The sequence below is a fragment of the Rhinopithecus bieti genome, unplaced genomic scaffold (genome assembly GCF_001698545.2).
Source record: "Rhinopithecus bieti isolate Rb0 unplaced genomic scaffold, ASM169854v2 scaffold_11964, whole genome shotgun sequence".
NCBI classification, from domain to species: domain Eukaryota; kingdom Metazoa; phylum Chordata; class Mammalia; order Primates; family Cercopithecidae; genus Rhinopithecus; species Rhinopithecus bieti.
This window is the reverse complement of record NW_016807677.1, coordinates 7,515,547-7,537,171: the sequence shown is the minus strand read 5'-3', so window position 1 is coordinate 7,537,171 and position 21,625 is coordinate 7,515,547. Positions and strand designations below refer to the sequence as shown.

The window sequence follows — 21,625 nt, the reverse complement described above, 5'->3', positions numbered from 1 at the left end:
AAGTGGGCAAAGGATATGAACAGACACTTTTCAAAAGAAGACATTTATGCAGCCAACAGACATCTGAAAAAAATGCTCACCACTGGTCATCAGAGAAATGCAAATAAAAATCACAGTCAGATATCATCTCATGCCAGTTAGAATGGTGTTCATTAAAAAGTCAGGAAACAACAGATGCTGGAGAGGATGTGGAAAAATAGGAACGCTTTTACACTATTGGTGGGAGTATAAATTAGTTCAACCATTGTGGAAGACAATGTAGCGATTCCTCAAGGATCTAGAACTAGAAATACCATTTGACCCAGCAATCCCATTACTGGGTGTATACCCAAAGGATTATAAATCATGCTACTAAAAAGACACACGCACACATATGTTTATTGTGGCACTATTCACAATAGCAAAGACTTGGAACCAAGTGTCCATCAGTGATAGATTGGATAAAGAAAATGTGGCACATATACACCATGGAATACTATGCAGCCATAAAAAAGGATGAACTCATGTCTTTTGCAGGGACGTGGATGAAGCTGGAAACCATCATTCTCAGCAAACTATTGCAAGGACAGAAAACCAAACACAGCATGTTCTCACTCGTAAGTGGGAGCTGAACAATGAGAACACATGGACACAGGGAGGGGAACATCCCACACCAGGACCTGTTGTGGGAGAGCTCGGGAAGGGATAGCGTTGGGAGAAATACCTAATGCAAATGATGAGTTGATGGGTGCAGCAAACCAACATGACACATGTATACTACATATCAAACCTGTACGTTGTGCACATGTATCCTAGAACTTAAAGTATAATAATAATTTTTAAAATAATAATAAATTTAATAAATAAATAAAAGCCACGATACTTTAAAAAAAAAGAGTGTGATAAATAAGTGAGATAATACATGTCAAGTACTCAATGTAAATATACCCATCTATGGTAAACAATGAATAGTATTAAATGTTTTAAAAAAGAAGTTTGTCCGTAGTGAATCAGTAGCATTGGCAGACTCAGATCCAAATTTCCTGGCAATCTCTCTTCCTATAGATAGAAAGAGGACCACCCACCCAGGAAGAAGTAAGAAGGGCAGGGAATCTCAGAGGTCCTTCCCCGTCCAAGCCCTGAACAATGCCTTCATTGACCCCTCTCACCTGTCACTCATCCTACCTGACCCTTATTCCATCAGCCATTCCAACGCTGGCTACAGAATAAGATCTCACCTGACAAGTCTCTAAAGTTCAGACCTCACCTGGCCCTGGGACTCTCCAGCAAGGCACAACTCAGAAGAGCCGTCCCAGCACTGGTGCAGGCTTCCCCAGGGCTGCCTGGTTCTGGCCAGAACTCTGAAGTGTAGCAGTACGTGCCCTGGAAGATTTAAAATCCATCTCAAGTTCTCAAAGCAAACAGATGATGTGTTTGGTGGTTCTGTTGGCCAGAGTGCACCAGCACTAGCCAGAACTGAGACAGACACCCAGCAACCCGTTCTCCACTGGGCCAAGGGAAGCCACAAGCCCTGCCCCATTCTCAAGGGCTGGGACCTGGGATAAGGAAAGCACTCGGGGGTAGTGACAGAGAATCCAAGGTCTGTTGAGGGTAAGTGGGAACACCACCACCACCACCACCACCACCATGGGTGGGAAGGAGAAAGAAGGGCTCTTGTTTCCCCAGGAGGCTGCACCCTGCCCTGGGGAGGAAGCAGCTCCCCAGAGATGACACTTGAGGACCTGGCTTCGCTCCACGAAAGCATACCGCTCAGGGTTTTGTTTCCCCTTTATAAATGGAGGTAGGTGAGGAAAGGAATTCTTTGGCTGAGTAACACAATACTTCTGGGTCCAGCCCACCAGGCTTGGCCCTGGGAAGAGCAAACAAGCTGCCTGCCCTGTCCCAACAGGTTTGTGGACACTCGTGCTGGCTGCCACTCACGGTGGATTCTGGGGAAAGGGGGAAAAGTAGATCCCTGAGGGGAGCAGAGATGTTGAGGAAGATCTACAGCCCAGCCCTCAACCCCCAGGGTGAGGCCAGAGCCAGATATTTAGTGTTACCACGCAATCAAACACAACTGCACCAGCCATCTCAGCTCCCACTTTCCTCACTGACCCAGGCCTCAGAGCCTAGCTGTAAGTCCAAGGTTTATCCTCACGAGCCCCACAGGCTGCACAATTTTCCAAATGCTCTTCACCCAGGCTGAGGACCTCCCCCGCAGATGTGTTCTGCATGTCACAAAGCCAGAAGCAAATACCCAGAGCCCTTGCCGTGATCCAAATGGCCAGCCACAAAGACAATGTTAATAACCACCAGACATTTCTTTATAGTTTACAAAGTACTTTTGAAAGATATTATTTCCATTCTCGTAATTACTTTCCAGGTTAGCCATTATTATCACCCCATTTTAAACATAAGGAAGAAAGGGGCTCACAGAAGTGTCTACAGAAACGGCTAAGTAGGTCTTGAGCCCAATCCCTCTCACTCTTCATTTCACCCTCCATCAGCAGCTGCAAATCCAGCATCCTGATTATCTGAATTTGGTGATCAATAGAATCGGTGATGACTACCTCCAGCTTTGTAACTCCTGGCTTTTTAGACTTGGCGGCTGGATAAACGGAGGGCTTTCGGCCAGGCACAGTGGCTCATGCCTGTAATCCCAGCACTTTGGGAAGCTGAGGCGGGTGGATCACCTGAGGTCAGGAGTTCAAGACTACCCTGGCCAATATGGCGAAACCCCATCTCTACTAAAAATACAAACATTAGCCGGGCGTGATAGTGGGCGCCTGTAATCCCAGCTACTCAGGGGGCTGAGGCAGGGAGAATCGCTTGAACCTGGGAGACGGAGATTGCAGTGAGCCGAGATCTTGCCATTGCACTCCAGCCCAGGCAACGAGACCAAAACTCCGTCTCAAAAAAAAACGGGGGGGCTTTCACCTAACAGGCCTGAGGGGTCCAGCCAGACACGGGTGCAGACCGTACCTGACCTTGCTGGCCCAGGGACAGGCGGCCAGCCCAGCCCCTCCCCCCGCAGGTGCCCCCTTCACCTTCCCGCGCCTACCCCTCCAGTCCACACACCCAGGCAGGGCACCCTTGAGCGCTGTTTGTTTTGCTGAGAGTTTCCGTTGGCTCGCGTGTGGGTGTTTGTTGTATTTCTCCGGCAGATGGCAGACAGCATGCCCTCCCCACCATCACCCCGCCCCACCATCACCCCGCCCCGGGGCTGTGTGGCAGGCAGACGCTGCAGGGCAGAACAAAAGCCTAGCAGGTGAGCAGCCCTGTCTGCGGAGTCTTTTATCCAACCCAAGTCACAGACAATATCTTTACAAAATTCCTTTTAACTCCCTCATCATCTGGAACTCTTCCTGCCTGGCTCCCATCCTGCTGCAGCCCCAGCAGCCCCACCCTCAGAAGAACATCTGCTCCTCTGATGGAGCACAGGACACGGTGTTCCAAACAGCAGATTTTCTTTGGCTTCTGTCCACTACACCCCTCAGAGCCCAGAGACCCCCTGCTCCCAGAAGCTTTCTGCAAATGGGGGAGGAGCGTATTGATCTGTGGAATGGAGGAGTCCTTCTCCTCCTCCAGCGCTCAGAACTCCTCAGCAAAAATGGACCCTTCAGGTAGGTTTTACCACTCCTGAAAAGCCCCAGATGAGTCCGGGGACTCTTAGTGGAGGGGGCTGGAAAGGGATGGAGTTTCTCAATTTCTAAAGCTATTGTTTCTCATTCCCAAATCGCCATGCTCCAATCTGCGCCCAAGAGCTGTGCTCAACCTGAGGACTGGTGTGGCTCCCTCTGGAAGGAGGTTAGGCCGATGCCAGTGAACCGGCCGCTGCAGGCTGGAGGGGCCGGAGAGCCTCGCAGCGTCCTCACTGCCTTGCCTGAGGCTACAGCTACAACAGTGAGTGCCTAGACCCGCACCTGCATCCCCATCGCATCCCCACCACTACCCAGCAGCTTGGGAGCAGGCTCTCCCCTCCACTCCCAGGTGACACTTCGCAGTTTCCATCCTGCAGTCTCTTACTTGCTTCTGCTACTCTGCCCAGTTTCTCCTGTTGATAGCTTAGCTACTCAGCCTTCCTGGGTTTTCTTTTTAGCACTGGTTGTATCTTTAATGATCTCTATCCTCAACATGTCTAATAAGACCAAGCTCATTCCACTCTCATGCTCAACTCAGATCTGCAGGACCCCAGCCAGGCCCATAGCCCCCCCGCAGAGGGGAACTGACAGCTATGACTCTGACTGTACTAGACAACATTCTACACCCACCAGGAAGTAGAGCCTTGGAGATGTCCGAGCTGACCCTGTTATTAAGGGCTGAGAAGCAGTTGCAGATGCTGCTCAAAGGAAGAGGTGAAGGGGGCTGCCAGGACAGCCACAGAGGCATCAACAGATGGGACACAGAGGTCTCTGGCGTCACTCTGATGGTAGTTCTGCAGGTGCTGACACGGAGTCCCAGAGCCCCTAGACCTAACTTTGTGGGTTAGACATCTGACTCCAATTTGTGCGGGCCAAATTCTAGCCTAGAACTTGGGCCTCAATATGCACAATCTGTCTTCCCCACAGTCCGATACACCAGGTGAGCCAGGGCACATGGCCAGCCTGCACCCTGCCCTTCTGAACAGGAATTCCTTGGCTCATGCAGCCTCCACCCCTGGCCTGACTCTGTTCTTCCTCTGTGAAACCTTTCTTGACCCCTTCAGTTAGCCTCTGTCCGAAGCCAGGCACTCTCATGGGCCATTTCCTCCAGCGCTTACCAAATGTTGCCAGGTATTTTAGTTATCTGGGTAAATATCTTCTCTGTAAACTCCTCAACAACAGAAACATTTTATTCATCTCCGTTCTGACCCACCACCCCCAGCACCTAGCTCTGCACCTTGCCAAGAGTAAACATTAAACATTTTCTGGATCAATAAACCCAGGATAATCCCCCCAAGTCCTTATTCTGAACAGCCGCAGGAAAACCAAAACATTTCCCCATCTCCTTGGTGACCACATACATTACCCTAAGCTTCAAAAGAGAGAATGCTAAAGAAGGCGTGATGTGGTCAGAGGGTCCCTGGATATGAGAACCTCCCCCATCCTAACTGGACACTGCCTTAGATTTCCATTTATACCTTCCCGGTGGCACCTCTGTCCTTGCTATCCTATCCATCCACCGGAAACCTCTGGCCAACACATTAAACATACTTTCAAATCCCCAATTCCCTGAACTTAAGGGAAAGCAGGCTGCCCCAGCCTGGGTACTGGGTGCTACCTGACTAGCACGTGGGCTGCCCCCTGTCCCACACACCCACCCACTGGGCAGCTAAGCCTCTGCTTCCTGGTGATTTGCATATAATCACACAATGCCAGGCACAACAAAGCCACTCAAACAGCAGAGCCTTCTCAGCTGAGTTTAAAGTTTAATCTCCTTAATACAAAAGTTTTTGCTTTGCTTTTGACGGATTCTGGAACTCTTGCTGATGATGCTAAATAAATAATCACCCTTTCTCCCCCTCTAGAGGCTTCGCCCGGCGCATTGTGGCAGCACAGGCCCCATTTGTTGTGGTTTACGGGCCAGACCTGCACCTGCACTGTTTGTGTGAGCTCATCTGGATGCCCAGCAGATGAGCTCTCTTTAAAGAGAGCCCAGCACAGCCGCGGGTGGAGCGCGAGAAGACACCAGCCCAAGGGCTGCTACAACTCTTGGCCAGACACCAGCTCAAGGCTGCCTGTACTCTCGGTGCCCCCCACCGCCCTCTGCTTCCCTTATGGAAACATTCACCCCCATGTCCTCCTCCCAAAACCCAGCTCCCTCCTAGGTGTCTCTCAGGACCTTCCTCTTCCAGATGCTGTCCAGCCCCCTCATACTTCCCCTCCCAGACTCACATCCCCTCTCCGTTTCTGCACACTTTGCCTCATCATCTGGAGGCCGCTCCTAGGTCAGTTTTCCTATTTACTCCAGCACTTCACCTATAGGACTCATACAGCACTTTTCAAAGACATGCTCGGCACTTTTCGTTTTGGCTCCAGCTCCTCTGCCCGGTCATTTTGAGAATGAGCCGTGATCCCCCATCTCTCATATTGATGCGGGAGTTGGAAGTTGGTCATTGAACGGGTGACCTGAATAGGGGTGCCCTGGCCATCTTGGTTATCTGTTTTTGTGTAACAACAATCTCAAAATTTAGCAGCCGAAGACAGCAGTTGTTTTATCTCACAGTGCTGTAGTTCAGAGATCTGTTCAGGTCTCAGCTGGGAAAGTCTTCTGTTCTGTTGGCATTGGCTGGGGTTACTCTGTGATCTGGGATCTAGATGGTTTCATTTTCATGGCTGGTGTCTTAGTGGGTATGGCTAAAAGGCTTGGCTCAGCTGGGACTGTTGAGCAAAGGGCCTGCACACGGCCTCTCCTGCATAGCAGATCAAGGCTCCCAGATAGAGTATCCCAAAAGAACTGTGCAGAAGCTTCAAGCTTCACATGACCTAGGCTCTACAATCCCAGAATCTCACTTCTGCTACATTCTATCAGTCAAGCAGATTCAAAAGAAAAGAAACTGCAACATCTTTTGTCCATCATACCAGCTAAAGAGGTCTTTTCAGGAGCCACCAGCCCCTGTAACTAGTTCACAGACAGAGTTTCCTGGTCCCAATGTCTAAATAACCTATCCTTGCAAATGGAACATCACAGTTACCAGCCTTCATGTATGAGGGGCTGACATCCTTTTCATTCTTTCCCCAGAGACTCAAACCAATATCCTACCTCTGGGCGGTGTCCCCAGTTGACCCCGTTTGGCCTGCCTCTTACCTACCTTGGCTGCTGGCAGAACCTTTGGTTTTTCTCAGTTGCTGCCAGACCTAGATCTGCCCTTTTCAGGTTTTTGTTCACAGGTAGCTTTAGATGGGAGATAAGGAAGCTTGAGTCAGGTCAGTGCTGAGGCAAAGATGCTGCCCCAAGACAGGGGGAATGCCCCAGACTTGTCCCATCCGGCCCTTGCAGAATGGCACCAGCAACAAGCACCTGCTGTAGAGAAGGGTTGTCACTAGGTTGCAGCTCTAAGGCTCTACAGAAGTCAGAGGTGGGTCATGGAGATGAGGGGACAAGGAGAGTGAGGAGGGGATAGGTGACTATCTGCCACGCCACTTAGGTACTGAGTCACATCAACATGTACGCAATACCTGGTCAGACAGGTACCCGCAGAGCCATCTGGCCCAGACCAGCTGCACTTTCCCTGGCTCTAAGCTGGGAGTGGCAGTCATCTGGCAGAGCCGTGATTCCTGGAGTGAGGGCACAAGGTCACACAGGCCAGGGCCACAGACAAGTCTCTTTTCCTTTTTTTTATAAATGCATTTCAAATGTCATGAAATATGCAAGCCATACAAAAAGGAATGAAGAATACAATAATAAACACCCATGCACCCACAACCTAACTTAGGAAATAAAGTATTAGCACAGAATATCTCATAACGTAATATCTCAGGGCTCTGGGCAGTAGAGGAGAGAACAGCATCTGCTCACGTTCACACAGGAAGGAAGGAGTATTGAGGAGGAAGAGGGAGGCAAACTAGAGTATCGGCAGCGGCTCCTCCTCCAAGGCAGATGGCTCCTTGGGCACCAGAGTCAAGGGCGATTTTATGGACTTGGGAACAGACCACAGAGAATGCACCATCCTTCTTCTTTCAACTCTCAGCTCAGAGACTTCCCAGATCCCACAGTCTGAATTAGTCATGAGTTCCTTAGAGATGCCTTATGGATTGACTTCTCTGTCCTTGTCTGCTCTTGGGTTGTTTATAATATATCCATGCCTCTCCCACGCCTGACCGTAAACTCCATGACTGTGCCTCGCTTTTGATCTCATGAAGTTCTTGTACAGGGTAAGAACTCCTTGTTATTGACTTGAATGTGTGATTAATCCTGGGAAACCCCCATGGTTGACGGGCAGGGGACAGAAGCATTAACAGAAAGGGAAAAGCAAAGCGAGTTGGGCCAGGTGTGGTGGCTCACGCCTGTAATCCCAGCACTTTGAGAGGCTGAGGTGGGCGGATCACTTGAGGTAAGGAGTTCAAGACCAGTCTGGCCAGCATGGTGAAACCCCATCTCTACTAAAAATACAAAAATTAGCCAGGCATGGTGGTGCATGCCTATAATCCCAGCTATTCAGGAGGCTGAAGCATGAGAATCACTTGAACCTGAGAGGAGGAGGTTGCAGTAAGCCGAGATCATGCCAACGTACTGCAGCCTGCATGACAGAGCGGGACTCCATCTCAAAAAAAAAAAAATAAAGAAAGGAAAGTGAGTTGAACATAAGAGACCAGAGCATAGCTAACACCCAGACTTTGGTTTCTAATACCATTCTCCAATAAAAAGGAATCCGAACTCCTTGGGGAAATGGCCAATTCTAGGACTGGGACAGGAAATATACAAGATGAGGTCAGGTGCAGTGGCTCACATCTGTAATCCCAGCACTTTGGGAAGTCGAGGCAGGCAGATCACCTGAGGTCAGGAGTTTGAGACCAGCCTGGCCAACATGGTGAAACCCCATTTCTATAAAAATACAAAAAATTAGCCAGGCATGCTGGCTCCAGCTACTCAGGAGGTTGAGGCAAGAGAATCACTTGAGCCAGGGAGGTGGAGGTTGCAGTGAGCTGAGATCGAGTCACTGCACTCCAGCCTGGGCGACAGAGTAAGATTCCGTTTCAAAAAAAAAAAAAAAAAAATATATATATATATATACACACACACACACACACAAGATGAGCCTGGGGCATCTTATAGTGCCAAAAATATAAGGAAGTACTCAAAACAACAACAACAACAACAACAACAACCCACACTCATGAAATATGTCAAAAGGACCCAGCAGCCAACTGGAAGAGCTCACAACAACCAGCACTGGATCATTTTGAGAGAGAAGGAAAAAAAAAACTTTCAATCTAAATCTAAAGTACAAAATGAATACCTATAAGCCCATATTGATATAAATAAACATTCATGTGAATAAATAAAGATGAAGAAGTGACAAATCTAACATGCAGAAGAATCTCAAATAACTTGCATTCGATTAACTTACATTAATTTCAAATAACTTAATTCCACCCTCAGGGAGGGGTAAGGCAACTCCCCACTCCTTAAGTGTGGGCTGTACATAGTGATTTTCTTCCAATGAGCATACTGTGGAAAGGTGAAAAGAGTAACCTCTACAGTGGAGGAAACCAACAGTGACCAACAGTGATATGTCATGATGATTGTGTGTACCCTTCATACGACATGATGAAAATGGCACCTTGCCTCTGTGGTCTTCCTCTCAAAAACCCATACCTCCAGTCCAAGCATTAGAAAAACATCAGATAAGTCCAAACTGAGGGACATTCTACAAAACATCTGATCAACATTCCTCGAAACTGTCAAGGTCATCAAAAACAAGGAAAGTTTGAGAAATTCTCTCACCTGAGAGTAGGCAAAGCAGACATGATGACTGGATGTCATATGTGACCCTGGAACAGAAAAAGACAATAAGTAAAACTAAGGAAATCAGAACAGAGTATTGGCTTCGGTTAACAACAATATATTGGTTCATTAATTATAACAGATGTACCGTATTAATGCAAGCAGCTAACGAGAGAAGAGGCTGGGTGTGAAGTATACAAGAACACTGTGCTATCTTCTGAAATTTTTCTGTAAATCTAAAACTGTTCTGAAAAAATAAAGTTTTCAAAAAATATGTCAGCATGTTCTAGGAAAACTTACATAACTGTTAAAAACAGAGGAAACAAAATAACAGACAAAAGGGACTTTGGGATCATGGAAATTAAGTCATCCCCCACCTGTCAGACCAGTGGAAATTCAGGTAAAATCAGAACTGAAAGTGACATCCCGGGGGCACTGCCAGGGTCCTGAGAGAAGGCAGTTTGGGGAAATAGTGAAAGTCAGAGAGCTGGGGGCAACAGGACGGGGACCTCGGTGCAACAAGAGTAGGGCAGCGATCAGAAAGCATGGCCTTTAGGTATGGGCACAGATGAAGCAGGAAGCCTCCCTTCGAAGCCTCCAACACGAGGACACTTAGCAATACAGGTGAGTATTTAAAACAGTGCGGAGTGGGGAGTAAGAAACCAGGGTGAAACAGCACAACCAACTCTGCAAGCATTTAAAACAGACATGTGCCTAAATGATGCCCGCTTTGCAGGAACTCACAGACACATATTTGGTTTAACAGAATTATTTTCTATGGGGAAATGGAAATGAGAATAAATGGAGAAAAATCAATGAACAAAATAGGAGAAGTTTCATGCCCACACCACACCAGCAATGACAATGTTCCATGAACTGAGTGTAATTAATTCAAACCACTACCCTGAGGGGTGTGTGTGTGTGTGTGACTGAGAGAGAGGCAGCGAGAGAGGAGAGGAGAGGGAGGGAAGAGGAGAGGAGGGGAGGGGAGGAGAGAGAAGACAGAAGGGAGAAAGGGAAAAGCAAGCAACAGGAGAGTTCTAAGAGGTAATGTCTCACTTATTTGTGGGATCTAAAGATCAAAACAATTGAATTCATGGACATAGAGAGTAGAAGGATGGTTATCCGAGGCTAGGAAGGGTAGTGGGGAGGCTGGGAGGGAAGGCTGGGAGGGAAGGTTAATGGGTACCAAAACAAATAGAAAGAATGAATAAGACCTGCTATCTGATAGCACAACAGGGTGACTACAGTCAGTAATAAATTAATTGCACATTTTAAACTAACTTAAAGATTGTTATTGAATTGTTTGTAACTCAAAGGATATGTTTTTTACACATGAGATGTATTAAAACATCTCATGTACCCCATAAATATATACACCTACTATGTACCTACAAAAATTTTTAAAAATTAAAAAAATAGAAGAGGTAAGGGAATCAAATGAGATTTCTTTCAGAACTGGATGAAAGGCAACAGAGAAAGGAATGATGGAAAGAGGGTTGCTGAAGACGCTAGGAAAGAAAGGCAGGAGAGCGCAGCAGTGAAAACTGGCGTGGGGAATTCCTCTGTGAGAGGCAGGGGAGTGGTCAGGTTCTCTCCAAGGCAAATGTCAACGAAGAAAGTTTGTTTTGAAAGCCATAACCTTCCCTATCAAACAGAACAAATAGGACATAAGCCTTAGAGGACAGAGACAACAGATATTGGTGAGGGGATAGAAGAAGCAGTGACGAAGAACAGAGACGAGGAGCCCAGTGGCTACCCTCGTAGTACCATACTAAGGTTAATGTTGCCCTCATGGTACAGTACTGTGAGGAAAGCACTGATGGGTACTGGGGACTTGCCCTCATTCTGCCATCAACCAGTTATGTGACCTTGTGAAAATCCCTAAACCTCTCTGAGCCTCAGTTTCCTCATCTTTAAAATGAGATGTTGGAATGAACACGCTTCCTTCCCTAACGTGGCAGTTAATGCAGTCTGGAAGTTCACGCAGGAAGGGAGACTAGCAGCATTACCCGTCTGAGGCTGGATTCACAGCAAGGCCTCCAGTATCTATACCTCCCCTCCTGCTGTGTATCATGTCAACAGGGTCCGGGGATCCTCTGAGCCCTTTCAGCCTGTGTGGGCTGTCACACAGCTCAGTTCCACATCTTTCATCGTGCCCTCCTTCGTTATATATATGGCCCTATGAGGGCAGTCCTCTGTATCCCTATAGGACTGAGCCTAGGAAAGAGGTTCATTAAATATTTTGCCACATTCTAGGCCCAACATATCCCCGATGGTTAAAGACTCCGAGGCCAGACATTTCAAAGCAGAGAACAATTGTTCTCTAATTAGGATCTGATTTTTAATTTAAACTTCAACCTGAAGAGCAACCTGAACTCTATTTTAGTCTTTTCCGGTCTGCTATTCCTAGAAATCCTGTCCAGTGACCTGACCTTGCAGGAATTTCCCATCTTGTCTTGTGTTGACTCAGGACAAGACACTTCCTCCCTCTGGGTCTGAGTTTCTTCATCCACAAAATAAAAGAACTGAAGGACATAGGCCCTAGGATCCCCTCCAGCTCTACTACTCTCGCCAGCTGGAGTAATCTGAACTTATTTAGGCCCCCAGGACCTTTTCACCAGCCAAGTACAACCTCCTTGTCCCACTCACCGGGTAAGAAGTTACCTTTGAGATGGATTTCACAGAAGGGGGGCGAAGTGCAGAGAGCTAATGGCCATGATTATAATAGAAACAGGATGGAGAGACCACAAGGTTACAGAATATCCCTTAAGACCTCAGAGCAATAGGAAGCTTTCCCACCTACCAACCCACAGCAAAAGGAAGGCTGACAAGGTGAACCTACTTTCTACTACCTGGGAAATGTATGTGATTGACATGGAGTGAACAGGCTTCAGAGCAAGAATATGTGGGCTCTACCCCGGCCTCACCTCCTATTACTGGTATGATCTTAGGCAAGTGATTTCATCTCTTTGCTCCTCCATTTCTTAACACGATAAATGGGGTTCATTGAAATGTCAATCTCCCAAGGTAGTTGTGAGTACCAAAGAGTGTGGTGCATATCAAAGTTCCTCGCAAAACTTTGCTACTGAAAGCATGGTCCAATGAGGTCGGCCTTCACTGAGAGCTTGTTAGAAATGCAGAATCTCAGGCCCCACTCCAGATCACCCATACTGTTGAATCAGAATCTCTGTCTTTAAAAGATCCTCAGGTGATTGGCAGGGACAGGAACGTTTTGGAATTGTTGCAAAACATTACACAGATGCTAATCTTACTTCCTATAAAAATAATTAAGATCATGACACCAACACTCACACATGCACACGCGCACGCACACACACGCACGCGCACACACACCCTCCCCTGCAACACCATTTCCTCTTCTCCTTCCTTTGAACTCCTCCACGCCCTGCTCGCCACTTCCTGCAAGCTCACAGTGCCACCATCTGGACAAACAAAGGCAAAGCAGATGACTGAGATGTGCAGGGAAGGAGGACATTCAGGAGCCTGGAACACCCAGTAGAGAAGTGGCTTTGTTGGAGGAAGTCAGCCTGTGCTGAATATTATGGTAACCACCAGCCACGTATGGCTACTGAGCACTTGAAATGGGGCTAGCACAAGTTGAGATATGCTGCATATCCAAATGCACTCTGGATTTGACTTACTACAAAAAAAGAATGTAAAATATCACATTATTACCTTTTATATTGATTACATGTTAAAGTGATATTGTAAACACATTGTGTTAAATAAAATATTTTATTAAAATTAATTTCACGTGTTTCTTTTTACTTGTTTAATATGGCTACTGGAACATTTAAAATGACATGTGTGGCTCACATTGTATTTCAACTGGACAGAACTAAAGTAAGCTATGTTTTTTCAGAATATGGGTTCCAAGGGATCTTAATTTCTTCCCCCTAAATATGCCTCTATGAGGAGGCTTTCATTCTGCATCCCAGGAATTCTCCTTCCAGTCCAGTTCTACAAATAGCATCCAACAATCCTGCCGAGCTTGAGCACAATTCTTTCAGGTATCACCAGCTCCAGAAGAGAGCCTGGTACATAGCAAGTGTGCAATAAATATCTGCAGAATGAACAAATAAATGAGTGAGCGAATGAAGTGCCCTCAGTAGAAGGACACCTCGTACTTGGTGGGTGGGTCTCTTTTTAGAAGTGACCAAGTCATAAGTCACTCAGAAGAAAAGTTGGTAAATTGCGGGGGCTAATCAAATCAGATACACCATTTCTTATTTTCAAAATCGAGGCCTGATTACAAAGCAATACAGCAAGTTTTCTTAAGGTTCTCCTACACCAGCCCCATTTACATGTTGTAAGTTTGTCCTATAAGCTGGGTGGCCTTGAAAGTCCCAGAACCTCAGGTCCCTTCCTCGCAGCCACACCTCCCCCATCAGCCCTTTCCTTTTGCCACCACTTAACGGCTTTCCAAGCAGTTTCTTACCTGTTTGCTTGATTGATTTTTGCAAGAGCTATAAATAAAGCTAGATAGTATGATTTCTTACCACTTATTTACAAATGATAAGTCAGCTGATCATTCCTTTTGAAAAGTAATTAATGACAAGGCCAGGACTGGAGCCTTTCTCCCCACCATCTACCGAATGTCTTATCCGACACATCATGTGGTTATCCAAGGATTCACTGGCAGTTTTACAGTTTCCAGTTTTTCTGGGTATGCATATTCTTTAAGAGCACTTGACCGGTTGCCTGGATTTTCAGTCTTTCTGGACCACCGTCTTCTCCTCTATAAACTGGGAGAAGAGAACTAAATAATCTCCAACATCCTTTCTAAAGCTAAAACCATACGGGTCTCTGAAACCCGGCTGTACACGCACCAAAGGCAGAAGCCTCAGGTTTTATTTCTTTTGCATCTCTCCTGCAGCATTTCACACACAGAGTACTTAAAGGAGTTTGGCTGGCTTTGCCTTGCAGAAGAATGGAACTGAGATGTCCCTTGCCCTCACTGAGCCCAGTTATGCACACGCATGTGCACACACGCACACATACCCCACCAGCTTCTCTAGGAAGGAAAAGGACATAGGAGATAGAGAAGAACCGTGGAAAGCAGAGGCGGCAGATGGAGGCATTCCTCCGGAGAGGAAAGTTCCCGGGAGACAGGGAGGTAGGAAAAAGAGAGTGGAGACAATGAAGTTGGCTGGGCCAAAGCTGCTCAGAGGATCCATATCTCAGATTTCATCTTCGTGAAATATTCAGTGAGTGCATCCCAGAGCTCCCATGGGTGGCAGAGCCTGCCCTTCCTGGGCATTTCTCTCTGCGTTGGGATCCTGGGTCCACATGTCCCTGTGCCTCTCCTGTTCCACCACCCTCATCTTGTTTTTCTCGTAGTGTTGCTGACACTGGGCCTCTGTGCTTTGCTCCCTTCTAACTCTCCATCTGCCTCCCCAGCGGTCTTTCTCAGCATCTGTCCACCCTCTCACTTCTATGCCTACCTCTCTCTCTGCCACTGTCACCCCACCCAAAAGTGAGGATGCTGCCCTGTGAGGGCACCCCAGTGATGTGGGCTTCCATAGCTGTCTTCTGCTGTGCTGTCCACAGTGCCACATGCCTGAGCACGGAGAACCCTCAGGACTGCGGGAATGAGAAGCCCTGTGCAAAAGAAGAGCTAGACCCACCAGGATGCCAAGATGGTAGGTGCCGGGGTAGGGCTCAGAAGCTCCCTAATGGGAGAAGAGCACTGTCAGGGGTCCACTTGGGCCCCTGTGGGATTGTGGGTGACCCACAGCACCTGGAAACTAAGTCTTAGTCCTAATTACTGCTTGGCTGTCCCCTGACAGGTAGTCTCTGTCCCAACTCACCGCCTGCTCCCTGTCCCCCGGGAACTTTCCTCTCCGGAGCAGGACCCCACAACGCCTCCTTCTGCCACCTCTGCCCTCCCGGGTTCTTCAATCCCTGGCCTGGCCAGGAGGCCTGTTTCCCCTGTGGCTCAGAGGCCACCCAGCCAGAGAAGGGCAAGGACACGTGTGTCTGCCGGGGGCCTGGGCGAGTGTTCCAGGTATGTCCTCTGGCAGGGGGGCCCAAGGACAGGCTGTATTTCCAGGACTGTTTTGGTATCAAGTCAAACTCAGCTCAGGTGTAACTTGACCAGGGTTGGCTCAGGTTTCCAAGTGACTTGGGGATAGGGTTGCCAGATAAAATACAGGGCACCCAGTCAAACTTGAATTTCAGATAAAGAACAAACTTTTTTTTTCAGTATTGCATGGGACACACTTATACAAAAAAAAAAAAAAAATCATTGTGTATCTAAAATTCAAATTTAACTGGGTGCCCTGTATTTTCATTTGCTAAATCTGGTTCCCCTTCTCCAAGAAAATGACAGACTTTATGTTGCTCTTTGCCACGATCACTTCCAAAACACATCCTGGCCCAAGCCCTTCCAACTTGAACGTTCTCTGTAAGCCAACAAATGTCTGTGTGAATTCTTCCTTTGCTGAATGTCTCAAGTCTCTTTTTTTATTGAAATGGTAATGCCGGCCACACCCTTACCTGAACAGGCTGGTCTCCTTCCCCTGACTCCTCCTCTGCCCTGTTTATTGCTCATTTCCCCTCCCCTGCCCTTGTCTTCTGGCCCATTTCCAAAAGGGTCACAGCCAAAAACCTGTGCATGGTTCACCACAACCAAGTATTAACCAATCAACATGAACCAGCACTCCTCCCTCCTCCTCTTCACCCCCAGCCCAGTGATAGTCAATGCCCCTGCCTCCCTGGCCACCGAGACGTTGGAGAGCCAATGGGCTGTGTCCAGTGGGAACACAGGAGCTGCAAGGACGGAGCCACCTGGAACCAGGAGGGACTATGTTTGACCAAGGCTCAGTGGACTCACCACTGTGCCCATGAGGTAGGAGAATGCCCATCTATTATGCCCTTGGCCTCCTGCCCCTCCACCCTCCCATTCAAATGCCCACCCTTCCCGCCACAGGGCTCATTCCATTGGCCCCTCTCTGGAAATATAGAGGTCAGTACTTTGCACTCTCAGGCAATTCATAAAAGCAGCTGGAGAGAATGGGGAAGACCTTCCCCAGGGAGGTGTCTCCAAGAAGTGTGAGTCTTTGTGCAGGTGTGTGCCACACCAGGAGATGCCCATGGACATGACCCAAACCTGGGGCTCTGCCTGTGCTGGGGACAACAGTCAAGCGGAATGTGCAGCCCTCTGTGCCTAGAGAGACAGAGACACATCTTGCAGCTCAGCTGCACTGATGGCATCCCACAGATTTCTGTCACCGAAGGCATGGGGAGCCAGGTACAGTACTCTGAGGTCCAACCTCATGCAGAGCCCGGGCCTGTGACTTCTGTCTCCAAAGAGGGAGCATGCAGGATGTGCCTGTGCGCAGGACCCAGGGGCTGCTGCTTCCTGGCCCACATCACTGGCACAACCTCTCCAACATCAGAGGCTCAGAACCAGAGCAAGGCCCCTTTATTGATTTTATTTCATCCTACAAAACTCCTTGAAGAAGAGGTCATTGTGTTCATGAAAGAGGAGGGACACTGTCCAAGAGGTCATGACTCCAGGCTGTCCCTGTTCTGTGGAGTTCTTGGAACTGTTCTCACTCCCACCTCCCCGGTGTCCTTTCGGGACACTCAGACACAGCTCAGGGCAGGGGCTGTTTTTGCCCTCCCTTCCTACTGGGCAAGTGTGTGACTCTGTCTCTTGAAGGAAGATCTGACACTGGCTCTTTTTGTTTCCAGGATTTTTACCTTCTGGACTGGCCTTCCCCACCACGTGCTGTGGGCCATCCCTGCAACTTGGACCTAGGGCAGAAGTCTGTCCCCCTCTATGTGGTCAAGATGGATGGTAAGAGAGCTGGACAGATGGAGGCCACAGGGAGGCCTGCAGCTCGGGACCACACACATGCAAGCCTTGTCCTTACCAGGGCGTGTGTCTGTCCTTACCAGGGCGTGTGACCAGAAGCTGGGGTTTGACGGGGCAACCACTACCCCAGGGAGGGCTCCCTGAGAAGTGCATGCAAATTCTGACACCCTTCAATTTTTCAGAAAGTTGAAGCTAACATGGACAAACCAGGCTGAACAGCTGCTGACTGTATACATGCTCTTGGGAAAACTCTTACCCCGGTGCCTGCAGGGTCAGAGGGATCCCTGCCTTGTTCTAGGACTTGGCTTCCTGGGCCTGACCAGACCACATGGTGAGCTACTACACTCCCTAGGCCTTCCCCTCGGGGATCCCAGGCGTCCAGACCAGGATCCAGGTGGGCATCGCAGCTCACCTGTTGCCCCTCCTATCCCTCCCCTACCCTTCCCAGGTCCCAGCACTAACCCGTCTGAAGAGTGGCGGCTCTCCCTCATTCTCTGAATCTTACCTAGGAAAGTCTAGGGAAGGACATCTGGCCTCTTCTTGGTCACTGAGCCTCAACTCCACACATCTTGAGGATCTGCTGCCCGCAGAGCCAGGCATCCGAAACCCCACAGTCTGCCTCCGAGCCAATGATACCCTGGCCTTCCTGGTGACTCATGAGCATTACCCAGAGTATGACCTGTGAGTGTCCAGAGACCACAGCCCCACCATCACGGAGGCCCTAGAGAGGAAATGCCCCTGCATCAGCCACCACTCCCAAAGGCAACGTATTCCCTCCTTTCTCTCTCCCCAGTAGTCATTTCTATTACACACTGGAGCGATTTGACTGGGGGCGCTTCCAGGCCCTGGCTGAGGAGTCCCAGCTCTATGAACACAGCCTTAGCCTCTTCCTGCAGCAGTTCCAGCAGCCGGGCATTTATGTCTTTCGTCTGAGCAGCAACCGACATCGGAAGATGGTTTGTCTTCGATAATTTTCCTCATCTAAGACATTATCCCATTATTTCCCCTCTCTTTAAAAAATACTGCCGCAGGCCGGGCGTGGTGGCTCACACCTGTAATCCCAGCACTTTGGGAGGCTGAGGCAGGCAGATCACCTGAGGTTGGGAGTTCAAGACCAGCCTGACTAACATGGAGAAACTCCATCTCTACTAAAAATACAAAATTATCCAGGCACTGTGGCACATGCCTGTAATTCCAGCTACTTGGGAGGCTGAGGTAGGAGAATCGCTTGAACCCGGGAGGTGGAGGTTGCAGTGAGCCAAGATCGCGCCACTGCACTCCAGCCTGGGCAACAAGAGTGAAACTCTGTCTCAACAAAAAATAAATACTGCCTCATAACCAGCTAAGACAGATCTGCAGGGAAGGAGATGCCCTGATGTCCCTGTCAGTTTCAGGGTCCTGCAATGTTGACAGGTGGTCCTGGGGATGCAAGGTTCATTCCACAGCAGCCCAGCATGTGCTGTGTAAGGAGGGGAAGGTTGGGAGGATGGGAACACAAGTGTGTATTCAGGGACATCAATGGCATTGAGCGGCTTACGACCTCTAGCTATCTCTCCCAACTCTCCAGTTTGTCTCCTCCACCCCCATCTCCCAAGCCCACCCACGCATGGTTTTATCCGTGTGACCTGCACATTGCACCACCACTGATCCAGGTGTGCTGTTTGTGCCACACACAGCATTTAGTATCTCCCTATCAGCACAACGTCCAAGAGGTTGTACTGGCTTAGTCCCAGAACATGCACACAGCTCCCTAATACAAATAGTCATCTGATGTGAGTCATCTGATGTGAATACGTTTCCCAGGAAAACTCTGATTCTGCCTCCCAGCCCCCAGGTTTACACAATCATCCAACTATTTGATCGGTGTTGGCCAGTGTGGGTCCCACTCTGTCTCCTGGCCAGTCTCTGGCGGACAGTGAGACAAAGACTGAACAGACTTCTTTCTACCCAGTATGTCGGCGCCCTCCCGCCAGGGGGCCAGTGCTTCGGGGAAGGGCCCTTCGCCTCCACGACTCCCAGGTATCTCATCCAGACTGGCATCGCCAGGATCCCCCGGCCCCTGAAGAGGTCTGGCTGGCTAGGACTCTTGGGGGAGATCATGCTGCTGCTGGGGCTTTGCCTGTTTCTAATGGTGAGTAAAGCCAGGCAAGCAACATCTTAACCACTCCACAAGATCGCCTCTCCAATCCCCTGTAAGTGGGTCTTCCAGTCCCATTTATGATAAGCATTCTAATAGTTGCTAAGATGCAAAGGTGATGAAGGTGCAGTTTCAAGCCTCCAGGGCTTGAAACAAATACATGTCAGCAAATACAATGCAGCTAGCTAAAGCGTGTCCAGGGTGCCGCACTAAGGCAGGAGTTGACTGTTCTCCCTGGAGGGGGTGGGGGTCGGGACAGACTTTCCAGAAGAGTTGATTCCTTAGTGAGGTTTGAAATAGGAGAATTATTTAATATAATGTGGTCCGTGTCCTACAAGAGGGTTGGTGAGTTGAGGAGGAGGGGTTACGCACTGGGGAGGAGGGACAGAGATGAGAAGGGGAGTATTGTGAGCACAGCAAAGACATAGGCATGAAACAATACGCATCTTCTCTGGCAATCAAATGGGGTTTCCCATGACTGGAGCTGAGGTGTGAGGACAAGGATAAGGCTGGAACTGGGAGGAAGACTAAAATGGGACAGTCTCCAGGCCCTGCTAAGAAGTTTGGACTCTAACCCCTAGGCAGGGGATAACAATTTTCAGCAAGTGAGAAAACCTGGTCTGCCTTTTATTTGTACTCAGAGATGGATCAGAGGGCGAAAAACAACAGAGACCTAAACAATTAGTCCAAGCAAGAGAGGATGAGGTGCTCCCTAACCACGGTGAAGTGCGAGCTGCCTCCTTTCAGAGTCTTCAGGAAGGATGCCACTCCCTCAGCTCGCCCTTCCCTTCCCACTCCCCATTACGTACTCCGTAGATTCAGTGTCACAGCCTGAGCTGGGCTCGGAAGGCTGCTCCCCACCCCACCTTCAGGAGACATCAGCAAGAATACAACCTCGATGCCTACACTTCCCTAAGAACTGGGATAATGTCAATGAGGAGAGGCCGATCTCACCAAGACTCTGATGCTCCAAGGGTTGAGGGGGGTCCTGGTGAGTGACAGGTGGGCTAGAATCCCAGAGGTACCCCCAAATCCAACTGGCCAGCTCCTGTTTCTTTTTTCCATCTTCCAAGATTGCTTAATGCTCAATTCCTCTTCATTCATCCACTGATTTGCTCAAAAAATATTTACTGAGTAGCTACTGTATGTCAGACACTGCCGGGTACTAGGCATATGCAATACAGAGGAGGAAAGAGACATCTAAACACACTTTCCAAAAGAAACATAGTATAACCGCGTACAAAGTGGCCAAGTTACACAGTGACCAATACTACCTAGAGGAGCAAGTTGCAGAAGGTATTTATTGTATGTCACGCTGAGGGGTTCCCCTTCTGTCCTTGCTACTCACAGCATGGTCCTCAGACAGCAGCACTGGGATTTGTTTGTGCTCCTAGAACTTTAATGTGCATATGAATTTCCTGGGGATCTTCTGCTTCAGTAGGTCTGGGATGAGGCCTGAGATTCTGCATTTCTAACAAGTTCCTCAGTAGCACTGATGCTCCTTACCCAAAAACGACACTTTCAGTAGCAAGACTGTGCCTGGATTGTTGACGCTCTATAGGAAGATGCTTGGAAGATCTGTAGGGAAGCTCACATTTGCATCTCAGGAGGATAATCCTGCTTCCCCATCTCCCGACCCCTACAGGTGGGAGCTGGGAGGCTGAGGAGCAGGTAGACCTGGAGTGGTTTGACACAGAGGCCTTCTTTGGAATCCTCCTCAGGCAGTCTCTGTCAGTGACAGCCAAACTCAGCCAGACCAAGGAAGAGGTAACTGGCAGCTCCAGGCAACACTTCTACCCAAGACTGGAGGAACACGTGGGGCTGGAAAGAGTCTCCTCTTCAGGAGAGTTGGTTATGGGACATAGAGTCCAAAGAAATCCTCAGTCTATTAACTCCTTAAGGAATCACAATAAAGGAGGGTATATGGGAAGGGGAGACAGAAGATTAAATTTAGGACTGGTTCCATGAAACCTAGGGCTTCAGACCAATGATAGGGAATCTACCAAGGCCACCACTGGAGTTCCTCCTCAGATCTCCATCCCGAGTCCTCGGTAGCCCAACTGGGTAAGCACATTTATGCCAGTAGATGACAGGCATTAGAAGCAAAAAGAATACACTAGAAGTCCAAGTACCAAAACTGGGCCAGGGTTTCCCCAGCAGAATGTGCGTGCTGAGACTGGCTGGGACCAGCCTGTGTCCATCTTCACTCATTCTTTCCAAGTGTCTGGGTTGGGGGG

The 21,625-nt window shown here is 48.7% G+C and overlaps 1 protein-coding gene and 1 long non-coding RNA gene across 2 annotated transcripts in view; one reads left to right on the top strand and one right to left on the bottom strand.

The window, feature by feature from the left end:
* The window catches only part of LOC108536471 (uncharacterized), a 61,684-nt gene extending 46,362 nt beyond the window's left edge, over nt 1-15,322 (bottom strand). Inside the window, exons 1-2 of the long non-coding RNA XR_001887523.1 lie at nt 15,240-15,322; nt 9,406-9,452 (exon numbers count right to left, since the gene is read on the bottom strand). This is a non-coding gene — a long non-coding RNA (uncharacterized LOC108536471). The remainder of the gene's footprint in view (nt 1-9,405; nt 9,453-15,239) is intronic.
* A 1,852-nt stretch (nt 15,323-17,174) lies between these two features.
* LOC108536351 (uncharacterized) overlaps nt 17,175-21,625 on the top strand; it is an 8,461-nt gene continuing 4,010 nt past the window's right edge. The window contains exons 1-6 of the mRNA XM_017883004.1: nt 17,175-17,233; nt 17,434-17,582; nt 17,761-17,932; nt 18,048-18,207; nt 20,205-20,379; nt 21,034-21,155. Of these exons, the coding sequence (XP_017738493.1) occupies nt 17,486-17,582; nt 17,761-17,932; nt 18,048-18,207; nt 20,205-20,379; nt 21,034-21,155 (726 nt within the window). The 5' untranslated portion in view covers nt 17,175-17,233; nt 17,434-17,485. The remainder of the gene's footprint in view (nt 17,234-17,433; nt 17,583-17,760; nt 17,933-18,047; nt 18,208-20,204; nt 20,380-21,033; nt 21,156-21,625) is intronic.